The sequence below is a fragment of the Alligator mississippiensis genome, chromosome 1 (genome assembly GCF_030867095.1).
Source record: "Alligator mississippiensis isolate rAllMis1 chromosome 1, rAllMis1, whole genome shotgun sequence".
Classification (NCBI taxonomy): domain Eukaryota; kingdom Metazoa; phylum Chordata; order Crocodylia; family Alligatoridae; genus Alligator; species Alligator mississippiensis.
Window position 1 is genome coordinate 299,540,707 of NC_081824.1, and position 22,213 is coordinate 299,562,919.

At 40.6% G+C, this 22,213-nt stretch overlaps 1 protein-coding gene across 4 annotated transcripts in view; it reads left to right on the top strand.

Moving 5' to 3' along the window:
* The window catches only part of SLC37A1 (solute carrier family 37 member 1), a 64,642-nt gene that overhangs the window by 32,187 nt on the left and 10,242 nt on the right, over nucleotides 1–22,213 (top strand). For all 4 annotated transcript variants that reach the window (XR_002090137.2, XR_002090136.2, XR_009459090.1 and 1 more), the window contains exons 8-15: nucleotides 1,457–1,623; nucleotides 2,775–2,812; nucleotides 8,721–8,804; nucleotides 12,540–12,671; nucleotides 15,209–15,299; nucleotides 17,696–17,758; nucleotides 20,525–20,610; nucleotides 21,362–21,410. Coding sequence is in view for 1 of the 4 variants with exons in the window: in XM_006258346.4 (XP_006258408.2) it covers nucleotides 1,457–1,623; nucleotides 2,775–2,812; nucleotides 8,721–8,804; nucleotides 12,540–12,671; nucleotides 15,209–15,299; nucleotides 17,696–17,758; nucleotides 20,525–20,610; nucleotides 21,362–21,410 (710 nt within the window). In the remaining 3 variants the exon portion in view is untranslated. The remainder of the gene's footprint in view (nucleotides 1–1,456; nucleotides 1,624–2,774; nucleotides 2,813–8,720; nucleotides 8,805–12,539; nucleotides 12,672–15,208; nucleotides 15,300–17,695; nucleotides 17,759–20,524; nucleotides 20,611–21,361; nucleotides 21,411–22,213) is intronic.

A 22,213-nucleotide genomic window follows, 5' to 3' on the forward strand; every position in this document is an offset into this window, starting at 1 on the left:
CACCTCTTCCAATCCTCCTGAGAGTGTCATTTTACTAGTACTTTGTAAAGTTATGTGGTAGTCTTCATAGCACTGCAGTAGCTACAAAGTACATCCATCACCGCGAATGGCAGTAGCATAGAAATAATAATCAATAATGCTGCTCTAGCTTGAGGTATCTCTTACAGCTATCATTGTATGAACACTGTAATCAGTAAGACCAAGAGAAAGGATGTACAAAAATAAAGGGTGATTTCTATATCATGGGATGTAGAAGAAAATATATAGTGAAGAAAACATAGGGGCTCAAACCAATTTGCAAAAGCTCCAGAGCTCTGTTTGATCCATGTTGTGAAATTGGAAGTGCATTACTGAACCTAGCAAGATGAAGTGCAGCTGGGTAAATAGAATTTACCATTTCCAGTTTTGCACCATATAATATACGGTCTGTTGCTCTTAGGAGGGAGGATGGTGGACCTGTGAATACAACAGTAAGTTGAGACTTGCATTATCTGAATTCCAGCCCTGACTTCGCTCTGAAAATTAGTACCTGCTTCACTACCAGAAAAGTTGCTTTCTTACCTTGAATTAGCTAACTCCAAGGTAAAATCATTTTGTCATAGTCACACAAGTTAGCAGGTTGAGTTAAAGAGTGGGGTAACCTCCTTGAGTATGTCTACATTGCCTCCCTGATGAGCCTGGGTGCCACCCTTAATGCCTCCCCCACCACCCCCCACTTCCTTCTGCTCCATACACACCAACTCCCCAAAATGAGGCAGTGGAGTTTCTTCTAAAGCAGCCCTAAGCATGTGCCCAGCAATGCTCATTGGTTCTGTGTCTCTGGACTGTTCATTGGCACACATTCAGCACTTTTCTGAGGCAGCTGCATTTGCCTTGTTGCCAAAATTTGGCCCACATGGAGCAGGAGTGAATGAACAGAACGGGCTTCATAACAATGCTCCCAGGTACACCTGGAGGCAGTGCAGATCTGCACAGATTACATTCCTCCCATAGTCCTTAGGTTATCTTCTAGCTCATGTGAAAGTAACAGTCTGCCTTGTCTTCCCCTAGGATTATACCTCACATTAGGAACACAACTGGTTTTTCCCCCTCTAGAGAAAACACAGCCATAGGGACTGACCCCAGACACCTTGAACCTATATAGAAGATCATTTCATTCACTTCAATAGACTTTGAAGCAGGCCTTTAGAGCCCAGACATGTAGGTGCTCAATACAAGACCTATGTTGCATAGAAGGAAGTTCTTCATTAATGTTGAGGTGTGATGAGTCTGCCACACCTCAACATGACACACCGTAGCCTGAAGCATAGGGATCTTTTTTGGAACAATAAGGCTTCAAACAACTTTTCCTCATTGGAGACAGCAGTGGTGACTAGTTGTTCTTTGTTATGCTTTTCTCCACCTAACAATGTTCCCAAGCAGAATAACTGAAATTGTCCTCTTTTTTTTAACACAGGAGAGGTTTCATCATGGGAATCTGGAATTCTCACACTTCAGTGGGAAACATCTTGGGATCACTAATTGCTGCTTATTGGGTATCTTCCTGCTGGGGTCTGTCTTTTGTGGTTCCTGGTGTTATAATCGCTTTGATGGGGATCATTTGTTTTCTGTTTCTTATCGAACGTGAGTATATCTTCTTTTTATTTAAATGTATACAAAATAGATATGAATATCCACTGGATAAGTTAAAGTAGGCAATGCCACGTGTTTCCCAAAGGGTTTTTACATAAATAAACATCCACCCAGCTATTCTGACCTTCAAACTGCTTCCTTCCCAGAAGTCTTGATAGAGAAAAAGATGCCTGCTTTCAAGAATTAATATATTCAGGCTCCAACAAGCTAAGAGGGGAGAGGGAGTCTAATTCACAGTCCAATCTCCACCCATGCCTCTCTCATTTCTATATTCTTGAGGCATAATACACAGCAACAGACTGAAACTATCCTGCTTGCCCCAAACCCATATATTATTTTGATTCTAGCATTATTAAATTCAGTCCCAAAAAGATGAAGCAAGTTCAAAATCAGTTCAAGAATAGCAGATTCTGGGTATTCCTTATCTGATAGCCAAGAGCACCTTCATTTAATTTAATATACCTGTCTGAGGATGATTGAATGATTGTGCTTTTTGTAGGCTAAGTACTAAAGAAAACAAAACAATCCTAATTTAGGTGAAAAGGAATGATGCTTTTTTAAACAGAAAGCTTTTTGCTGCTTTAACCATCCTGGTACAGTGGTCCTAGATAATTCGTACCACATGGTTGACTTAATTTGCTCTACTACCTCCCAGGGTTGCAGCAGTGGCAACCCTACAATGTGGAGCGTGGCTGGCAGCAGAGCTCAACTCCAGCCAGCCAGGCTTTGGCTTTGGGTGGTGCACGCTGCTGCCATGTGCGCTACTCTGCTTTTTTTGTCCACAGGGTTTTTTTTTTTGCCCCCGGTATATCCCTTGCAGCTCGGAGAACAACTGAACATGCAGTATGTGGTGCTGCAGATATGCCTGTGGCCCCATGTACTACATGGCCACACTCCTGTATGCAGCCTATCAGTGTAGTTTATTCTGGCATGGGAAGCAAAAGTAATTATATAAAGCATTCCTATATCTGTATAACTATGTCTGTACTAGGGCTTATACTGTTATAGCTGGATTATCAGCAAGGGGTATGATTTGTGCTGGTGAAACTTTTCTAGACCCTGCCTTAATGTCAGCAATGTTTCAGGAATAAGATCCATTCTGCGTGGTTTTTCAACTAACTGTGTATACTCTTATATTTCAGATCCTAAAGACATCAATTGCTCTTGCACACCGCCCAGTGTAAGTCAACACTTTTTTTTCTATTTTTATTGCTCTTTTCCACTGCCATATTCATATTTATGTTAATGACTAGGGACCAACAAAGGACAGGCATGACACCAGGCATTGTAGTAAATGTTCCCTGCTCCAAAAGAACTTAGCGTAGATCTGGATTTGGCAACTTTTCAGAGCTGCTTGTGACCTGGACACTGCTGCAGGCCACCAGTCCCTTCTGCCCCACCACTAGGGTGTCCATCATAGAGGGTTCGGTTGTCCTCTGTCATCTATTGATACAAAACCAGATGCCTTTATGTCCTCTATTTTTCTCTTGAAGAGAGAGTTGGGTTTCATATCAATAGAAGACAGAGTAGCAGAAAACCAGAATGTCCTCTGTGACGGCCACCCTACCCACTACTGCCACAGGCCATGGCTTCTCTCCTCTGCTACATACCACCAATACATACCCAGTGGCAGTGAGGAGGGGTAAATTCTGCAGCAGTGGTGAGTGGCACATGCCATAGGGGGGCTGGGAGTAGTGAACAATGAAGGACTGGGGGAGAGGAAAGAGACTTGGCAGTGTGGGGAAGAAAGGGGTGGCGGGGACTTGTCAGGCCAAGCTACATGCCCCTAGTCCTCCATGCTGCTGCGGGACAGATCCAAGCACTTCACAGACCAAAACCATGCCTATGGGCTGTAAGTTGGTCTAGATAGATAAGAAAGCTACAGGGTGGGGGAAGAGGTGAAGTGAGTGGAGTGGAACCTGTGATGGCAGCAGGCAGCTCTATTTGTAGGGGAGAGGAGGGAAGGGGTTAATTAAGAGGAGATAACATGAAGGAAAGGGAATCTGGTAGATGCGAGTTGAAGCAAACATGAGGAAGAGAATTGGAGCAAATAACCCATCAATTAGGAATTGCTCTTGTCTTTCTTTTCTTTTTTTTAATGTGGATAAAATTGACAAATTACATCCTATATCATAAGAATGTAGCTGTGATGAGGAAAAAAGCCCTCTGGTATAAACCTGAACAAATGAGGAAGGACTGTAGCATTATATTGACTTTTCTCTTAATCTCCAATAAATCTTCGGAATTTAAATGCCATATGGCTGCTGGCACCAACCCCATGAATTTTGCTGCTGGTAGAGTATTTAAGATTTTGAAGGGCAGCCTGGATACCACCTCACTTCCAAAGGACTGCTGCATTGGAAGGAGTACCAGTTGCTATGAAGAAACTCTACCTTGTACTTAGTTTTATTTGTTACATATGGCTCAGGCTTCTGTCTTCATGCTGGTAAATACAATCTCTTTTGAAACAGGCAGTGTGAAAATCCAGTGTCTGAGACCGATCGCTCTTTATGGAGAGAGGTTTTTTGCTTGTTTTTTGCGAGGGGAGGGAGGAAAAGGGGAAAGTCCTGTCATTCTGCTTTTAATGTTGATTTAATTATTGTAAAAGTAACATGTACAACCCTTTACTTGTGGTAGCACAATTCCATAAATGTAAAATTAACAGTGGACTGACACTGAAAATCCCTGAACTGGAATACCTTCACCCAGTCTGGAAGAATTAGGGGCAAAACTGTACCAATACGTGTGTTACATTGGGTTATGTTTTGTCCATTGATGTCAATCCCAGCATAGTGGTTTGCTAAAGGCAAACAAGTTGTTATCTACTCCCCTGCTGCCTTGTGACGAGGCATAATGATAGCTACCTACTGCCAGAACTACCTCAGGATAGCTGTACATCTATCCATTCCTGAACCTGGTATAATTTCCAATGATATGGAAAACTGATGTATTTAATGCCAGCACATCTATTCATCTGTCCGTGGCCTTAGATTCTGAACACTCACACAAAGAATCATGTTTACCTGGCTGTGACTATTTAAGGAAGCACTTGCCAATTACTTTTTCATGCAGACCTTAGATTTTAACTGCTTTAAATGTGCATGCTAAACTATTGTTTGTTTAGCTGCTATTAAAGTAGGTTGGGAAATAGTTTAGGCCCCACTGCTGCAATAACTTACCCATGTGGTTGACATAGAAGTTAATGGGACTGCTCTGGAATGCAAAGTAATAAATGTAAAAGGCTGTGTGAAACATTAGATAAAATCTAAAGCATACCATAATCTGTACTGGTGTTAGCAAGCACCTGTTTAAGATGCACCTTCCTTTTTAAGTGTAGATATAACCTAAATGGAAAGGGATAGGTTAGAAGAAATATTGGGCAGAGAGAGAGAACAAAGTGTAAAATAGAACCTTAGCCATATTAGTATGGTGGTATCCTGCTACCAAAAAGGCACATACGCGGTATGCTTGATTTATGAATATTATGTATGTGTGTATGTGAGTGCATATGTACATCTGGAAAACATGTGTAGGCAGTTTCCATGTCAGTTTTGACTTTGGCGAATGTTTGCTGGTAGCGTAACCAAAAGCCATGTTGCTTCAGCCAGCAGGTAGACTCAAAGATTCCTGGGGTTCTGCAACATTTCTGAAGCAAGTGAATAATTTTATGGGTTTTGTTTTGTTTTTAATTCTCTGGGAAGAAAGCAGACTGGGTGGTTCATCACAATGAACTCTTCAGGGGTGTAGCTGCCTCCCCCCACCCTGTCCACAACCAACCCATACAGGCTTGACTGTAATAAGGGTTGATCACGGCCTCATCTATATCCCTTGCTACTAACTCTAAAGTCAAATTGTGCGTTACAGTATATTCCCCTTTCCCATCTGTTTTAAAGCTGTTACCTCGCTAATTTTGAGTGCCTTCCTGGTCTTGCATAGAAAATTAGGGTAACTAATTGTTTCTGTAGCATGTTTCATTTCTTACATTGACACCTCTTCTTTCTCTTCTCCTTTCCAGATAAACTAGCCTTAATCTTTTCAGCCTCTCCACCTGTGAAAGGCCCATTATAAAGCTTCTTATCACTTTTAATTACCACTCTTTGGAACTTAATTTTAAATTTTGCTTTATCAGGAATAGATTAGGTGTCTACGTACATCTTCTGTTGGAATTCCTTCTTCATTTTTGCATACATCTGTAATCTCATCCTTGATTGAGGTTACATGAATCTCATTTTTTCATATTTGTATGTTTTGCTGTAGATTGAGAAATAATTTGAGTATTCTAGCTGTTGGGTACAGTGGCTTTAGAGAAACATGTATTCAGAATTAGACGTATGCTTAATTGCATTACATTTCATTTCAGTGCACTATTACTGGAAAATATAACAAAGAGCTGTGCACAGTTAATCACTATTATATCTTGCCAAAAGTTGACCTGAACAAGTTACCTTCAGCTATAACTCTCCGGATGTTTAACATAAATCTGTCTTTTTTTTTTTTATTTATTTATTTTTTGGCAGTTACCCTTCCCCACAAAAATGTCCTTTGACTTAATCTTCTCAGGAATATCAACAAGATCACTACCCCACATCCAACCTCATTGTCTGGTGACGCACTTGACCTACTGTTTCCCTGGAAACCTTGCTCTCCAGAGCACAAAGTGTCCTTCTTTTTCTCCCACCCCCAGAGAGTCTCATTTGCAAATTGCATAGATGACTTGAAAACACATTTTTCTCTTGGACTTCCTTCAGAAATAGGCAAATCTCAATTTTGGGGGCTAAATCCTTGGAAGTGGCATTGTGTCATTAGGATTGGATGAAAACCTTGCATTTAAAATACATCGTCTGTTAGGTACTAAGCGCCCTCGACTCCTGTTCATTTTGGCTCATTTGCATTCTCTGTTCACTACAGATTTTATTTTGGAAGTTAAACCAATGAATAATATTAATTAAAAAAATAGGGTAAACGGAGTTAGAAATACAAATATTACAGCAACCATTGAAATAAATGAGAGTTGAAAGAACAATAAAGCAGACTGCCAGAGAGCAGATTTAATGGTATTTGTAATAAGAAAAGAAATGTACAGCAGCCTATGCACATTTAGTAGCTTTTTAAATATTAGTATTGCTTCTAATCTCTCTTTCACTTCCCTTGTAACATAAGCTGTAGTCATAACTGATCAATATGCATGAGCATGCTGCAACTATCTTTTTATAGTCTAAGCATCTTTTTATATGGCTTTGCTGTTCTCTAGGAAAATTGGTCCTTTTAAACTCCTGTGCTAAAATGCTTCTACATCTAGAAGATATGAGGCTGAATCTTCTTTCTTCTCTTCAGAAGATAAAGTCTAATCATTAAACATGCTGCATCAATCTAGCCGTCATCTCCATACATTTCCTCTTTACCAGAGTAAATCTTGTTTATGACAAATGAATGAAAAAGTCATCGTGGGGGCGGGGGGTGCATGTGTGTGTATGTATGCTGAGCCACTGGAAAAAGATACAGCCAGCTTTTCCCCAAATAATAGATTTTGTCTGCCCAAGGAGACAAAAATTTTAATTTATTTTCCAACAATGAGTATTTCTAAGAATCTGTATTTTGTGGAACCCTCCTTTTTCATGCAGGAAAACTACTTGCATTCTAGACACAGGACTGCACTCTCCCATTTTGGATTATGTGTAAACGCAGCTTGAGTCACCTCTTATAAATTTTCTGCTCTGCAGAACTGATGCAGTAAATAAATAATGCTTCTTCTAAAAAATAATCAAAACATAACTATATATTTTCTTTTGAGCAAAATCTGCCTGATACCTTACCTTCAATTAAGATTTCAGATATGGACAGACCAGTCTTTTCTGACTCTGCACATTTAATGTGGCATAGAGTGTATTGAATCTTCTTACAAACAAATATCTCACCCCTTAGAAGTACATAGTGACTCCCTGTGTTCCTTATGTAATGTTATGTCCAAATGAACATGGATCAAAGTTCTCATTAGCAGCTTGTAAATACATATTCAAGTTTTGCATTTAATCTAACCAATAAACTCAATTGGTTGGATTAAATGCACTGGCAAATCTTTCTAGACAAAGGGTTGTAGAGTGGTGTTTTTCCAGAAATATGGTTTCAGTGGGCACATCTATCTGAGATGCTGACCGCGCAGTAGCCTGATACTACTGTGCAGTAGCGTCTCATGGCAAAAACAGTGCCGAGATGCTACTGCACAGTAGTATTAGGTTACTGTGCAGTAGCGTCTCTTAAAAGGCGTTCGCTGGCACTACTGTGCAGTAACTCCGGCTACTGCGCATTTATTTAGTACTTGCTTTGCGCAGTAACCACTGCTCACTGGTGCCTCATGTAGACACACCCAGTATGTACTGAATCGCAATTTTACATGCAAAGGAAAAGCTGTTTGTTCAGAAATCAGATACTTCGTCCTATTTAAGTTGGGGCCCAGAAATCCCCCGTGAAAGGAAGCAAGGTCAGATCCCTGATGAGGCTACTCCTAAAACTACCACCACAGCTACCACCCTCATGCTCCTTTCCAGGGCACTGAAAGGTAAAATGGGTATAAGACAATGTCAGAAACCTTTATCTACAGTGCTTCAGTGGATGGGGAAAGGTTGTGTGTGAGGAAAGGGGAAGAAAGTTTTTCCAAACTGATCAGTTTATAGCTGCCAGTCAGGAAGCCTAATTATGACCAAGTATTGTTACAAAATGTAGATTAGTGTTCAGCAGTTGTGTGTGTGGTGGGGGGGATATTTAAACCATTAGGAGAAATGAGTTCACAGCCTGCACACCCTGCACTTCTCTATATATATCATACATGTTGCAATGAGACTATAAAAAGATGGCTTCTCAGTCACATTTTCTGCTGATTACGTTTCACACAGCTCCATATGAATTCAAAGTAACTAGGATGCACAGTGATCAAATACAAAGTCTTTCATTTGGGCATACATCTTTGTAATGAAAAATGAACATCTCTGGTATGATAAAGTAAGGTCTAATGCTTGAAGTTAGCATAAATAACTTTTTCTAAAGTAGTAGTTTAAAAAATCATGGGTTTTGTCTTCTTTTCTTTTCCCCAGAGCTCAAGGACTTACATGAATGGTACAAATAGATTCAGAGTCCAGAAACCAAACTTAAATACTAGGGAAACTAGCCAATCTCAGGTAAAGTTAAATGAAACTTTATTAAGTTACCAGTGCACACGTTTTTTCAAAGATCAAATAGAGTCTTCACAATAAAAAGGGATTTAGCACTTCAATATTCCAGCCAGCTAAACAGCTCATAGAAGAAGATAAACACTGCAAATTTCTGGAAAGCAAGTTGCATTGCTCCAAGGGTTCTCTTTGAGTGAAATGCCCAATAATCAAGGGATGAGCAGAAACCAAAAAGCCTGCATTGAAAATTCCCCCTTTTTAGGAGACTCTTATTTTCCTAATGAAATAATTATTGTAAAATGGGTCACAGATACAAATTTTTCACCTAAAACTGCTGAACAGAGTAATGTGCTACACAGCACAGGGGACACAGAAACAGAACACAACTCTACCTTTCTCTTTAGATCTTTTTGTTTATCAAATATACCGATCCTGAGAGAAGTTGATTGATTTTTTTTTTTTTTTAAATCAGCAAGTAAAAGAGAAGCTGTTTCCCCCACTCATACTAATCAATTTTCTTCATGGTTCAAAGTCACTAAAGCCAATAGGAGTCTATCCATTGATTTCTAAGAGCATGGCTCAGACCCTTACTGAGCAGCAGATGGGATTTATGTTGGCATAGTGAATCACGCTATACCTGAACCTGTCCAGAGGTAATGCTGGATATTAGCTGAAGGGATATGGGTAGGACCATAGCATGTAAACTGAATGTCTGCTAGTTGGAATGAGCATAGTTTACCAAATTAGGACACAGCATTTGCCAACTGACCATCAGAAAGTGAGCCCTGAAATCCACAGTGTTTACACAGTGATACTTGCTTTGGACTGGGTTAACTACTTTTTTTGTATGTTCAAAAAACTGTTAAACTTGAGCTGGCTTCAAGCAGCTTTGTAAGTAGAAGGGTGATGATGCAGTGTGTTTGAAATAGTGGGGGGTTCAGTCTCCATTTCTTGCAAAACAAAGTCCAAGCTCGTGTACTTCCATTGTGTTCACCCTGCTATTTATGTGGCAAGTGAATTCATTTGAAGGACTAGCCAAGGGAAGGAATTGAATTTTAAACAGTTGGAGTTTATTCACAGGAATTCCATTTTAAGTTAAAAAAAAATCATTTACAAATGTTGGTTTGAATCTAACACTTTTGTTGCATCACTCCTTGCAGTGCACACTTTGAAATCTTTTATGACAAAACTGAGTGTGTAGTAATTAAAACTTTCCACACCAAATTTTGACCAGCTGTCCTCCATTATCTTTGTGTTCAGTCAAACTAACCAAACCACTCACCTAGATTTATTCAATGTCCACAATAAACTACTTGAATACAATCTGCGGCCCAGAAATGATTTGCCAGCACTATTCAGTGAATGTTTTTTAAACAATGGATGAAAACGTGTGTGTCAGTGGCTGGGGGGGTTTTGGTGGGTTTTTTTGTTTGTTTGTTCTTGGGCATGGGGTTTAGACAATTCCTGAGCACAAAAAACCTAAATAAAACTTCCAACTTCCTGGCTGTAAATTGCTGTTAAAGCACTAGTTACAACTTTCACTAATTACCCTTACTGTTCAGTCTCTGCAGAGAGATTAAATCAGCCGAATTGGCAGAGACTTTATCCGCCTACCCTGAGAGGGACTTCTTTGTGAGCATGAGAGGTGTGCTGACAAGGTAGCGTGGGAGCCCTCGCTGCCATACCTTATCAGATAGCATACCTCTTCCCTGGGCTGTACTTGTCTGGAATACAAGGAAATAGCAAGGCATAATGGTATCCACTGCTCTTGCTTTTATGACCCCACACTTTCCCCTCTGACCAAGAAGTGGTAATCTTGTTCCTGTTAAAGGAGAATTGAGTGTGATTGCTTATTTTTACAGTGGGCATCTTTTAGCTATGCTGAGCTGATTATCATTGTTTAACTTTTGTGCCTGTACAAACAGCAGATGTTCAGCAGTTTTGAACTGGCCTATTTCTAGCATGGCAGACTGGCAGCTCTTTCTGATTCTTAGCTGACCATTCTACATGCTATAAAAAGAAAGCAAGTACTGAGCGTAAGTGATGATTGAAAGCAAGCTGTATTCTAGGTGCATGACCTGAATACCTCCCTGTGTTGCCTGTCATGTCAGGTTGGCTTCTTAAATTATATGGAATTGAGCAATAATGAATCCTTCCCCATAGCTCAGAAGTGTACCATATGTCTAGTTACTGCTTCTGACAAGAGGACAAAGCTAAACAGCATTATCCCTGTCAAGGCCAAATTGCTTTTTTCTTCATCCAGCCACGTCCAGCAGTTAATCCCATATTATTGATGAATATCTCCAACATGAATTTCTGAAATAAGCTATTTATGTGTGTGCTGGTAATTCCACTTCAAAATTCTAATCTCTATGCTTTTATGTATTTAAAATTATTGTTTGAGAAATGAGCAGCATTTACTCAGCCCATTCCAGTTGGGCTTATTGTGTTTAAAAATCCTGGGGGGTTTTCCTTTATCTTCAGTCAAGCAAAACTCACACTGAAATCAATGGGAAGTTTGCCCACATAAAGCTGGGAGAGGTGTGACCTGTTTTTGGTTTTAATTTGTGGTTGGGATTGCTGGTTTGAATTGCAAATGTCAAAATAATTATGAAGCATCAAAGGAGTTATGGTTACTCAAAATTAAAGCTGAATTAAGTGTTGTCATCTAACTGTTGACTGTTGAGAAGACTTAAAAATCATTTGATAAAATATCCAAATGTGTTCATCTGTAATATCTGCTTCCATCTCGCTTTGTTTTAATGTTAATCAGAATCTTTCCCTTGTAATTCCAAAGTTGCTGGTAGAACTGTAAGTTGCAACAGCAACCAATCCTATATTTTATTTTTACCGTTTGGCAAAGTAGTACTGATATCCACTGACAGTTTTAAAATCAACACTTCTGTCTTCAGAAATAGATGTGAGTCCTGAAATTTGAATTCGGGTTTCAGCTTCCCCAAAGTCCCATGTTAACACCAGAGATTTTAGTGAAATATGGTCTCTAGATTAAATCAGTGACTTCACATCCCCAAAGCTAGACTGGAATGTCCTGCTCATGCTAAGTAGCCTTTTACTTTTTAAGTAGTCTTGCCAAAGTCAGTGGAGTGCAGAGCCATGTACTGCTCAGTGTAAGGAAAGCAATTAGAATCTAGTTCTTCAACAAAGGTTTTAAGTTCTGCTCACTCAAAGGTGAAACTGCATGAAGAATTATTGAAAATGAGATGAGAAACAAAATTAACTTGTGAGACTCTTAAAACTAGGTACACTTTATACAGGCCTCCTTTATACTGTTGAATTTGAAGATGCAAGGAACAAAAATTCTGAAAAACAAGTTTAACATGTACATGGAATCCAGATAACGTACAATATGATGCACAAGTACTGCGAGAAGTTGTCAGTTGCAGTAGTTCAACCCCCCCAGCCTTCAAATTTGGTTTGCACCTTTGAATTATAAGTGAAATAGATTGGAATTTACAGTTCTATACAGGGTAAATGCTGATGTGTAACTGTTTTGCTTGAAATAAACTTGCAATACAGGCAGTGACTTGATTTCATAAGTAGAAGCAGCCTTAAACAATAATGGTTACTGACAATATCACATAACCCTCCAAATAGAAGGGATTTCAAAATCCAGATATTGTCTCCTGTACAAGTAAAAATGAAGACACTCTAATACCTTGGTGGTTTAAAACATGCATGTTAATTTTTGTCTTTTGGGTGTGGTGATAATGGGGGAAATTGCAGGCTCCAGAGATGCAGCAGTTACTTTCTGACAATGAAAACTGTGCAATGTCACTGAACATTAACATGCCAGTCAGTGAAGAAAATAGAAATGGAACATCACCTATAAGCTTCCTTGGTGCCTTGCGAATACCTGTAAGTACAGGAATTATTCTTATTCCACAGAGATTTGGCTTTTGGCTTACAGAATTCATTTTTTTGAAATGGAGAATGGATGAGACTGATTTTCCTTTCTAGAAACTGGTATGCTATTTAGGTGTCTTAAGATTGTCTGAATGTTGAGCATCCTAGTGTTTTGGTCTGATGAAGTGGGAGTTGTTATCAGAGGTGGAGTGAATACAAAAAGGGAATACCTTTGGCTTCAAGGTGAACGCTGCAAAAATACATTGATTATAGCTTATAATTTTCATACAGCCAGAAAAACCAACATGCAAGTTAAACTTGCTCCTGGGTGATTTTAACTTGTAAAACATGCACTTGCACAGTACAGAATTGGCACAGAAGTTTGTTGACATTATTAATTGTGTGGAGCTGTATCAACATGTGACGGAAGATAAGTGACAGGTCAGGTAATGAACTGTGAGTTGTCAGGGACAGGTGTGGGGTAGAAGCAGCAACTCGGGGAAAAATGAAGTGCTTGGAGCCTATTTTCTAACAGGCACAGAATGCCCCTTTTCTCCATGAAATCTAGGGTAAGAGACTAATTCTAATTAGAGCTGATGAAGAATTTTCTGCTAAAATGTGTTTGCAACTGAAAATGTAGCTTCCACAGGAATTAAACTTGTCCTTATGAAAATAACTAACTTCTGTCATAAAAGTCTTTTTTTTTTTCTTTTTGATGAAAAACCCTAAACAAAATGTTTTTAATGGCGACTGGTTCCACCTGAAGGTGTGTATGGCAGTTTATTAAGCAAAATCAGAATATTTTTGAGTTGTTTCTGCATCTGCCTGCTGTCAGGCCTCAGTGACTTGTAACTCAAGCATTCCTTGTGCTTTCATGCTCTTCTATGGGCCAGGCCTCCAAAGATGAATTATGTCTTGTGTGATCCACTGTAGTCTCCTATCTGACTGACCTGTCACAGCACATCAGTGGAGTCCTAGGACCATGGTGTATCATGGGAGATGTAGTTTGGATGAGGAACCTGGCCCAGTAAGGGTATGAGGCATTCAAACTACAAGTTCAACAATTTCACTTCTAATTTTATAGTAGCTAAAATATGAATGAAACACCTTCCAAGTTGCCTTTTGACAGTTCTCATAAAAGCAGTGGGTTGTATTCAGTCCTGGTCCAAGCAAACCACTGCTCTCCAAAATGAGTTGGATTGTGCTTTGCTACAGCACAATATAATTTGGACTATTGCCAAAAGTGGCATTGTCTCTTCAGAAGGTGGCTTCGCCCAAAGTAGTCTCATGCATTATGATAATTGTCATTTTCAAAAAATCTTAATTTTAAAGTGTTCTTTTATGGTTTACATTGAGAAGTGTCATGCAGCTCAATTTTTTTACACAGCAGTCTGAAAAGAAGGAAGTGAAGTTTATTTCAATTTAGGGGCAATCTCTCTGAGCCCACACAAATTCAAATGAAGTCCTAGTAGAGATGATTTGGGGTCGGTGTGAATGTGGGGGAGAGATTTTGATCTTTAGATAATAGGTTAAAAATGCCTAAAATCTGCTGCTACTGACTCCTTGAGTCTTGATACCTCTCATATACTTCATTTGGCACTAACTTGTGAAAAAGAATAGTATGTTGGATGGAGCAAAGTATGTATCGGTATGTGTGTTAATCCAACAGCACATAATGATCCCTGTGGGAGTAACACTGTGGCAGACTAGTGAAATCTCATAGAATCATGGAAAATGAGGGCTGGAAGGGACCTCAGGAGGACATCTAATCTAACACCCTGCTCAAAGCAGGACCATCCCCAACAATATCATCCCAGCCAAGGCTTTGTCTTGCCAGATCTTAAAAATCTCCAAGGATGAATCAGAAATATCATACCACAGTCAGAGAAGGGCAAACAGTGCAGGGAGAAGAAACTGGAATAGGTTATTTAGTGGTAAAATTCACATCATCTGTACAGTAATAACTAAATCTTACACATACTTATCAGTAGGTGGAATGGGGTAAAATAATCCTCTGATTTGTAAGGGGTTATGGAGTCACTGATTTTTATCTAGAGACCACACTTAACCAAAATCTCTGATATTAACATTATGGGACTTTGGGGAAGCTGAAACCTAAATTTGTCTCATTTTGGCTTTGCTGACCCCATGTGAGACCATGTAGCATACTGGCTGTTTAGGTAAATGTGGGGACACCCTTAAGCTACTGCAATACAAATGCCTATCTTGGTATATCCAGGAAGATCCAGGAAGATGTATGAATAAAATTGGGGGCTCTCCAAAGCGGTTATGAACACTGTCTTTTGCTATTAACATTCTCTCTGTGGTTAATTTCAGAGAGTTACTGAGAAAGAAAGATACACAAGCAGAATACTGCAGTCTGCTTTGAGCATAAGTTTCGTGCTCCTAGAGCAAGAATCCCCTAAGGAATTGCTGAGAGAGGTTTAAGATGCTACTTAGAGATTTTCTACTCTGTTGTTTAGCATATAAACCAAGAAAATCAACAATGACTGTTTAGGTACTAACCTTGCTTCTGTTTCTTCTTGTAGGGAGTGATAGAATTTTCCTTGTGTTTGTTATTTGCTAAATTGGTCAGTTACACTTTCCTTTTCTGGCTTCCCCTCTATATCACAAATGTAGGTAAGTATCAATGTAAAGGAAACAAATGTTTGGTTAAAAATTGTTCTTCAATTTGGTGAACTTGATTAAATAAGAATAAACATATTGCCAGGGTTGCTAATGCAGCAGGACAATTTAAAGACTGCAGTTAAGTGTACACCTCAGCGGGCACATTAATTATATACCTCAGTGGCCACGTTGTTACTGTGCAGTCACCTAGTACTACAGTATTTTTTAATGAAATATTTTGACACTCAGAGACAAAGCTACATCACGTAAGATTTGTAGCTTCCAGGGATAAGCTATATTCATATTTTTGCAGTGGTTATTTCATATCACTTGGTACATGTCACTGGGCATGTCTATACAAGATGCTAAGCCACCATAGCGATGAGCTGCAGCAACATAGCTTGTCACTACAGCGACATAGCATCAGCAGGCACAAACCTTGATGCTGCCATTACTGTGCAGTAGCAACAAGGTAGTGTGTAGTAGGATCGGATTGGAAAAGACCTGTGCAGTGCCAAGACTGTGCAGTACCAGCAGTTACTGTGCAGTCATCTAGAACTTGTTTTTAGTTTACAAGTAAGTAAAGCAAGTACTAAATGACTGCACAGTAACCACTGGTATAGTAGTGGCAGCATCACGGCTCGTGCCTGTCGACACTACATTGCTGTAGCAATGGGCTATGTCACTGTAGCTCATCGCTATGGTGGCGTAGCGTCTTGTGCAGATGTACCCAGTGACATGTACCAAGTGATATGAAATAACCACTACAAAAATATAAATATAGTTTATCCCTGAAAGTTTCAAGTCTTAGTGATGTGGTTTTGGCTCTAAGTCAGGATATTCCATTAAAAAAACACTGTAATAATAATGCATATAAAATAATGCTTTTATATCCCCTGGCTGAGGTCATCTGACCTCGGTCCTCTTTCCTGCCAGATGCAGGGGGTCAGACACGATGATCCATTGTGGTCCCTTCCGACTCTGCAATCTATGAATCCTGAAGCAGCCCAAAGACTGAGGGATGCTGCTTTATTGTTCATTTGCTTGCTGAGCAATATTAAGAGTGCTTCTTGCCCAAGAAGTTTATTTTCCAGGTCCTATCTTATGGCTTTTAAAATCTGCTGCCACATAAAGAGGCTGTGAATATCATTTATACCAGTGTTTCTCAGCCTGTGGATCATGACCCAAAAGTGGGTTGCAAGAATATTTTAAAGGGTTGCACTCTGTGGCATGGTAGAGGAGCGGAGGGAAGGCGCCTGCTCCTTCCAGTGCGGGGAAGGGGATAGGGGAGAGCTGCATGGCCAGGCTGGCAGCACTGGGGCCAGTGCCCATGCTTGCAGGGCCAGGGCAGTCGGGAGATGCTGCTCAGGGGGCAGGAAGGGCTATACCTGGCTGGCCTAGCCCAAGGCAGGTGTGGGTGGCACAGGCCTCTCCTCCTCCTCCTTCCAGCCCATGCCAGGGCCGGACTCACTTCACTGCTGCCCACATGAGCCCAGATGCCGCCACATTCACCACTCTCCAGCCCAAGTGGGAAGGGGGCAACTGGGGTCTGCTCCAGCAGGGTTGGGTGGGACAGGGCTGCGAGTCAGGAGTGAGGGACACCAGCATGGCCCTGGGAAGCACGGGACTGGGGGTCAGGTACCAGCAGGGTCTGTGGGTCAGGACAGGCCATGGATCTTTGCAAATGGGTCCCAGAAGGAAAAAGGTTGAGAACCACTATTTATACCACCAGCAGCTACCAACAGAGGATCAGTTGGAATGCCTCCAAGAGGCATAGCCTGTCCTCCATGTTACAAATACTTCTGTGGTAATGGACTTTGTGAAAGCAGTCAGTTCAGATTACATTAGATACAGTATTACAATTTATAACAAAAAAATTGATGTAGTAGTCTTTTATAAGTGAGTGGTGATGTGGAAGAAAAAGCCATGTAATGTGTGTACTTGCAGAGAGATACAGCTAGACTCCTTACTGCAAGTGTCTGGCTTTTGGAGTGTTATGTGTTGATAATTTTCAATCAAAAATTTAATGTCTCTTTTCAATCAATATTTTTAAGGAGTACATTAATTTGGCTTAGCAAAGAAAACCTGATTCCCAGTGAGGACAATGGAAATACTCCCTTTGCCTTCAGTGGGAGTTGGATCAGAACATATAAGTGACTGACTACCAAACATACCAAGCACAGCTGCAGTGGTAATATACCAGTAGCAATAAAAGATCCCTTTGTCCTAGTATAACTATCAGTGATACAATAATATGACTGATATGGTGGTACTGGTTGAAATAAAAAAATAACACCCAGCTGATGTTATACTGGTACAACAGCTGTCTGTATAGTGGGATTTATCTGTCCCTTTGAATACAGTGAGAACAACAGTTTTGATCAGCTGTATTCTGCTTTTCTTCTTAGAGCACCTTGATGCCAAAAGAGCTGGAGATCTTTCCACACTGTTTGATGTGGGGGGAATCTTTGGTAAGTTTAACTTTTGATTTTTTTTTTAAATCTGACTCATCTAAGACAACGTGTAGGACACAGCTACTAGATTTTACTTTTTCACTGTGAAATCAGGCTTTGGTCTTGGTCCACTGAAAAATAATGGCAAAATATGAATCTAAATAGGATTGGACCCTCAGAGCAAAATCCATTTGCTACCTCCCCAGCCTGAGTATGTGGGCTGGAGAAATGAATCCACAGCCTCTTGAGTGAGTCCTGTACAAGGAAGATTGTAAGGTCCAAGTGTCCTGGGGTGTCTGTACCATGTCCCTGGTAATCTCGGGGAGAGCTACTTTTGAGCATCGTTACTTGCCCACTCATTCCCACTCGCATGCAAAAAACCTGGAAATGAAGTGACGTGTGTGCACATGCACACACATACATACACTCTCACAGGCTAATGTTTTAAAATAGTGTTTCTGATTAGTGTAACAATATAATATTTTGTGTGTGTAATATATATATAAATGTAGTGCTTCACCACTGCATTTTTGGATTTGGCACATACACATGGGAGCTTGTGGATAGGGCGTGTTCCAAAATGGGTGCCCCTGACAGCATCCAGGACATGCTGTAGACCGGCCCTTACACTGCTCTGGTGCAGCCCCATAGCCCTCTCCTGTCCTTTTTGTCACCTCATTTCTTCCTCTGCAGACAGCTATCCTATGCTTGCGCTTGCTTATTAAAATGATGCCAGTTCTGCTACTGGAGGCCTTCCACAGTTGGAAAGGTGCAGAGACTAGGTTTTCCCTTTAACCTCTAAAAAGTGTTGTTGTCAGCTTCAGGCCTTTGTGTTTAAAATCTAGAGTTTGAGGAGATGATGATAAATTAAAGATTCCTTTACTATAATACTCTGCTGCTGTATTTTCTCACATACAATATGTCCCAGAATAAAGTATGCAGGCAGAATGAAGAAAAAAGTTCTTTCTTGCAGTAAATTACAGCGTAGCTGCAGTGATGGAGCCTGTTCGTTGTTCTGTGCCCTGTGAGGTGCATGCAGATTCTTTTGCTTTTGCCTGGTAAGACACAAACTGCTCTTACTGTATTTCTTGCATATTCTGTGCACTCAGTTTCCAGCAGCTGGTTTTTTCCAAGGGAGAAAAAATGTTGTATGTGAAAAAATATGGTATGTTTGTATTTCTTGCTAAGGACCTTCTGAATCAGTGTAAGGGTGGTACAAGTCAGTGGAGTGAGGGCTTCCATTCAGTTCCACTTTGAAGATGCTCAGGTAGTTTGGCCTTTGGGTTTCCTCTGCACTTCTAACCTGTCACCTAAGGGACCTCTGCCAGTTCAGCAGAAGACAACAACAGGGGTGAACTGAGGAGGTGTGGCTGGAGCCAGAGTTATTGGTTATTATGGTTGCTGGAGCAGGCCAGTGGCTCCATCATGCTGTTCATGTGATGGCAAGGTTTAGCAGCCATGGCTCCAGCCTGGCCTGGAATTTCACCTGCACTATTCCTCACCTCTCGGGTTCTCCATAGGTCAAGTTTTACGCCCCCACCCCCAACACACACAACTGAAAATCCACATGGATGGCACTCAAGAAAGGAAAGTGATTTTTGTCTAGTAGTTTAAGCATGGAACTTGCTAAGGTGCAAATCAAAGCCTCAGAAATAATTGTAGAGCTGGACAAGGTACATTATGGATGAGCAGGGCAAATACAGCCAGGAAATATGCTTGGGCTTAGGTTTCCTTTGGAAGGAAAGGGGTAGGGTGTTGAGGGCAGTAGAGTTGGATGATCTGGAAACATAGAAGAATGACAGTAAAAGGGAATCAGTGATGGAGTAATTATTACAGTAATGATGGGGCCAAATGAAATAGGAGAGAGCTCTTCAAAAGCATTTGTATCTGGGGGACATGGTGCTCAGGACATTGAGCCCTGGGTCTCTTCTTCCCTTGACACAGGCTGCCATTTCCTGAGTTTTTTATTTTGTTTTGGATCAGAAACAAATTAACCCATCTTTCTGCATTGCAGTAACACCTAAGTGCTCTAGTCATGGATGAGGGCCCCACAGTGTTAGGTACACACATGGCATAAAGAGGGTCCGTTTCCAAGAGAACATCTAATATGCATAAACAAAAAGTCAATAGATGGTTTCAGATAAATGGCAGAGGGGCTGTGGGGGGAAGAGGTGAGCAAGGCAATAAGAGAAGACTGAATCCCTGCTCTGCTCCCTTCTAGATAGTCAAGCCTGTATCCAGTATTAAACTGAAAGCTGACACTAGGCAACTTCTGATATAACTTAGCAAGTGGTTTGTAGCTTAACATACATAGTGGGATACACTCTGGATCTTGCATTTGAAATTGGATGGGATATGGAGAATTCTGGTGTGAGACCTGATATATACCTCCTTTAGAGGAGGTGGAGGCCTTTATTATTTGTGCATTACAAGGGGATGATTGGATACAGATGGGTTCCTGATGCCACAGTAAAGTATAATCCTCATCCATGACTATCAATATAGTGACATCTAGATGCTTCCTCCCTTTAAATCCTTGTGGCTGTTTAGAAGGTCTCAGAATAAAAAAAAAACAAAAAAAGAGCAATGAAGCTAAAATACGTGATTAATTTTGGCGTAGATAATATTAAGGGTGCTACTCATATGAACTGTGTCTTCATTCCTCTACTCCATTGGTGTGTAAGTCTACTTTTAAACGATTTGCCCTGATTGTAGGCAAGTAGTTCATAAGCTTTGTTCAAGTTTGGTGCATAAAATTCTTGCACTGTAATGTCTCTCTCTCAGGTGGAATTTTGGCAGGCATAATTTCAGATAGATTGGAAAAAAGGGCTTCGACCTGTGGCATGATGTTATTCCTAGCCGCACCCGCGGTAAGAGATGTCCTCTTTATTATACTCCTGTCTTCTTTTGTGCCGCTGTGGTTTAGTTTTGTCAGCATTTCCACTAAAAGCTCCTGTTCTCAAGAGCTTCTAAAAAAGTCACTCCAGAAAGAGCAAATACAGAGGGTTGGGAAGGCTTTAACTTTAAAAAATGGTATAATGTCTATTTCAGGACTCTATGAAAAATTATCACTTTCAACTGTCTTTTTACTGAACTCCTATTATTCAGTTTTGCAGCTCTTAATCAGACAGTGCCTGGCAGTTTACCTTCTTTTATTTTATTTTATTTAAAACAACCACCAAATCATTACAATCCCTGAGCTAATGTTTGAAAGCTGTCTACTGCAGACAGACAGTGCATGCTTTTTAGCATAGACTGAATGGTATGAATATCAGCAGTATTCTGTCTTATGCTGGTGAGCAACCTGACTGGGTAAAACAGTTGATCACAATAGCTATCTCTTGTCTTTGAGAGTTTTATATGATAGGGGATGCATGGGAAAATGAAGCAGCTAGAATAACAAACCTAATAACTTTGCATAACAGACAACTGGCTTTCTTGGTGTGATTTTGAAGTGTCTTATGAAAACCTGCAGTTCTGTGAAGACTAAAGGAGTCGCAACTGCCTATTGTTCAGCATCATTGAAGTTACTCCTGATTCGTGTTAGGAAAAGTAAAAGATCAGTCAAGCCCGAATCTGCTGTTCTAACTGCCGATGTTTGCTCTTTCATACCCACTACAGTTGTACATGTTCTCTGCAGTCAGTAAAATGGGCCTCGAGGCCACCATAGGTGAGTAGTTAAATTATTTTTTGCCTGTTCTTAATTCAATTTATCTTTTTTACTTAAATTCCATCCAGACTGGTATTTCTGAGGTAGATGATAATGACCTGGTTTTTGAGAGGTGCTGATTACTTGCAGCTTGCATTTAAGTCAGTTGAATATGTTTCTTAGTTTTAATAGACGTAAGCCACCCAGAGAAAGGTTAGGTGAAAGCATTTCAGTACTTCCATGGGAGGCCACAGGGGAAAAAAACCTGCAGTAAACTTGGCTCTGGTGAACAGCTGTTCTCCCAGGTCCTGATGTACCCCTCTTATGTAATTGTAGGCTGCCACCAAGTCCCCCCTGAGCCTTCTCTTTTCCAGACCGAAGAGTCCCAAATCCCTCAACCTCCTTGTACGGCCTGCCCTCCAGGCCTTGAATCATACAAGTGACTCTCCCCTGGACTCTCTCAAGCTTTTTCACATCCCTCTTGAAGTGGGGGGCCCAAAACTGGATGCAGTACTTCAGCTGCAGCCTCACCAAGGCAACGATATGTGCCAGCTCCTTGACTCTCAGGTGCATTCTGTCAGGGCCCACGAACTTGTGAATGTCCAGATTCTCGAGGTGTTCCTTCACCTGATCCACATCAATTTTGGGCCCGCCCCCCCACTCCCAGGCTGGTTCATGTCCTTTCTGACAGTGTGATCCCCTTGGGAGGGTGAAAACCTGATGTGAAAAAGTCATTTAGGAGATTGGCCTTTTCTTGAGTGTCAGATGTCAGCTGCCCCATTTGATCCAGGGGCCCAATGCTATCTTTATTCTTTTTTCGCCTT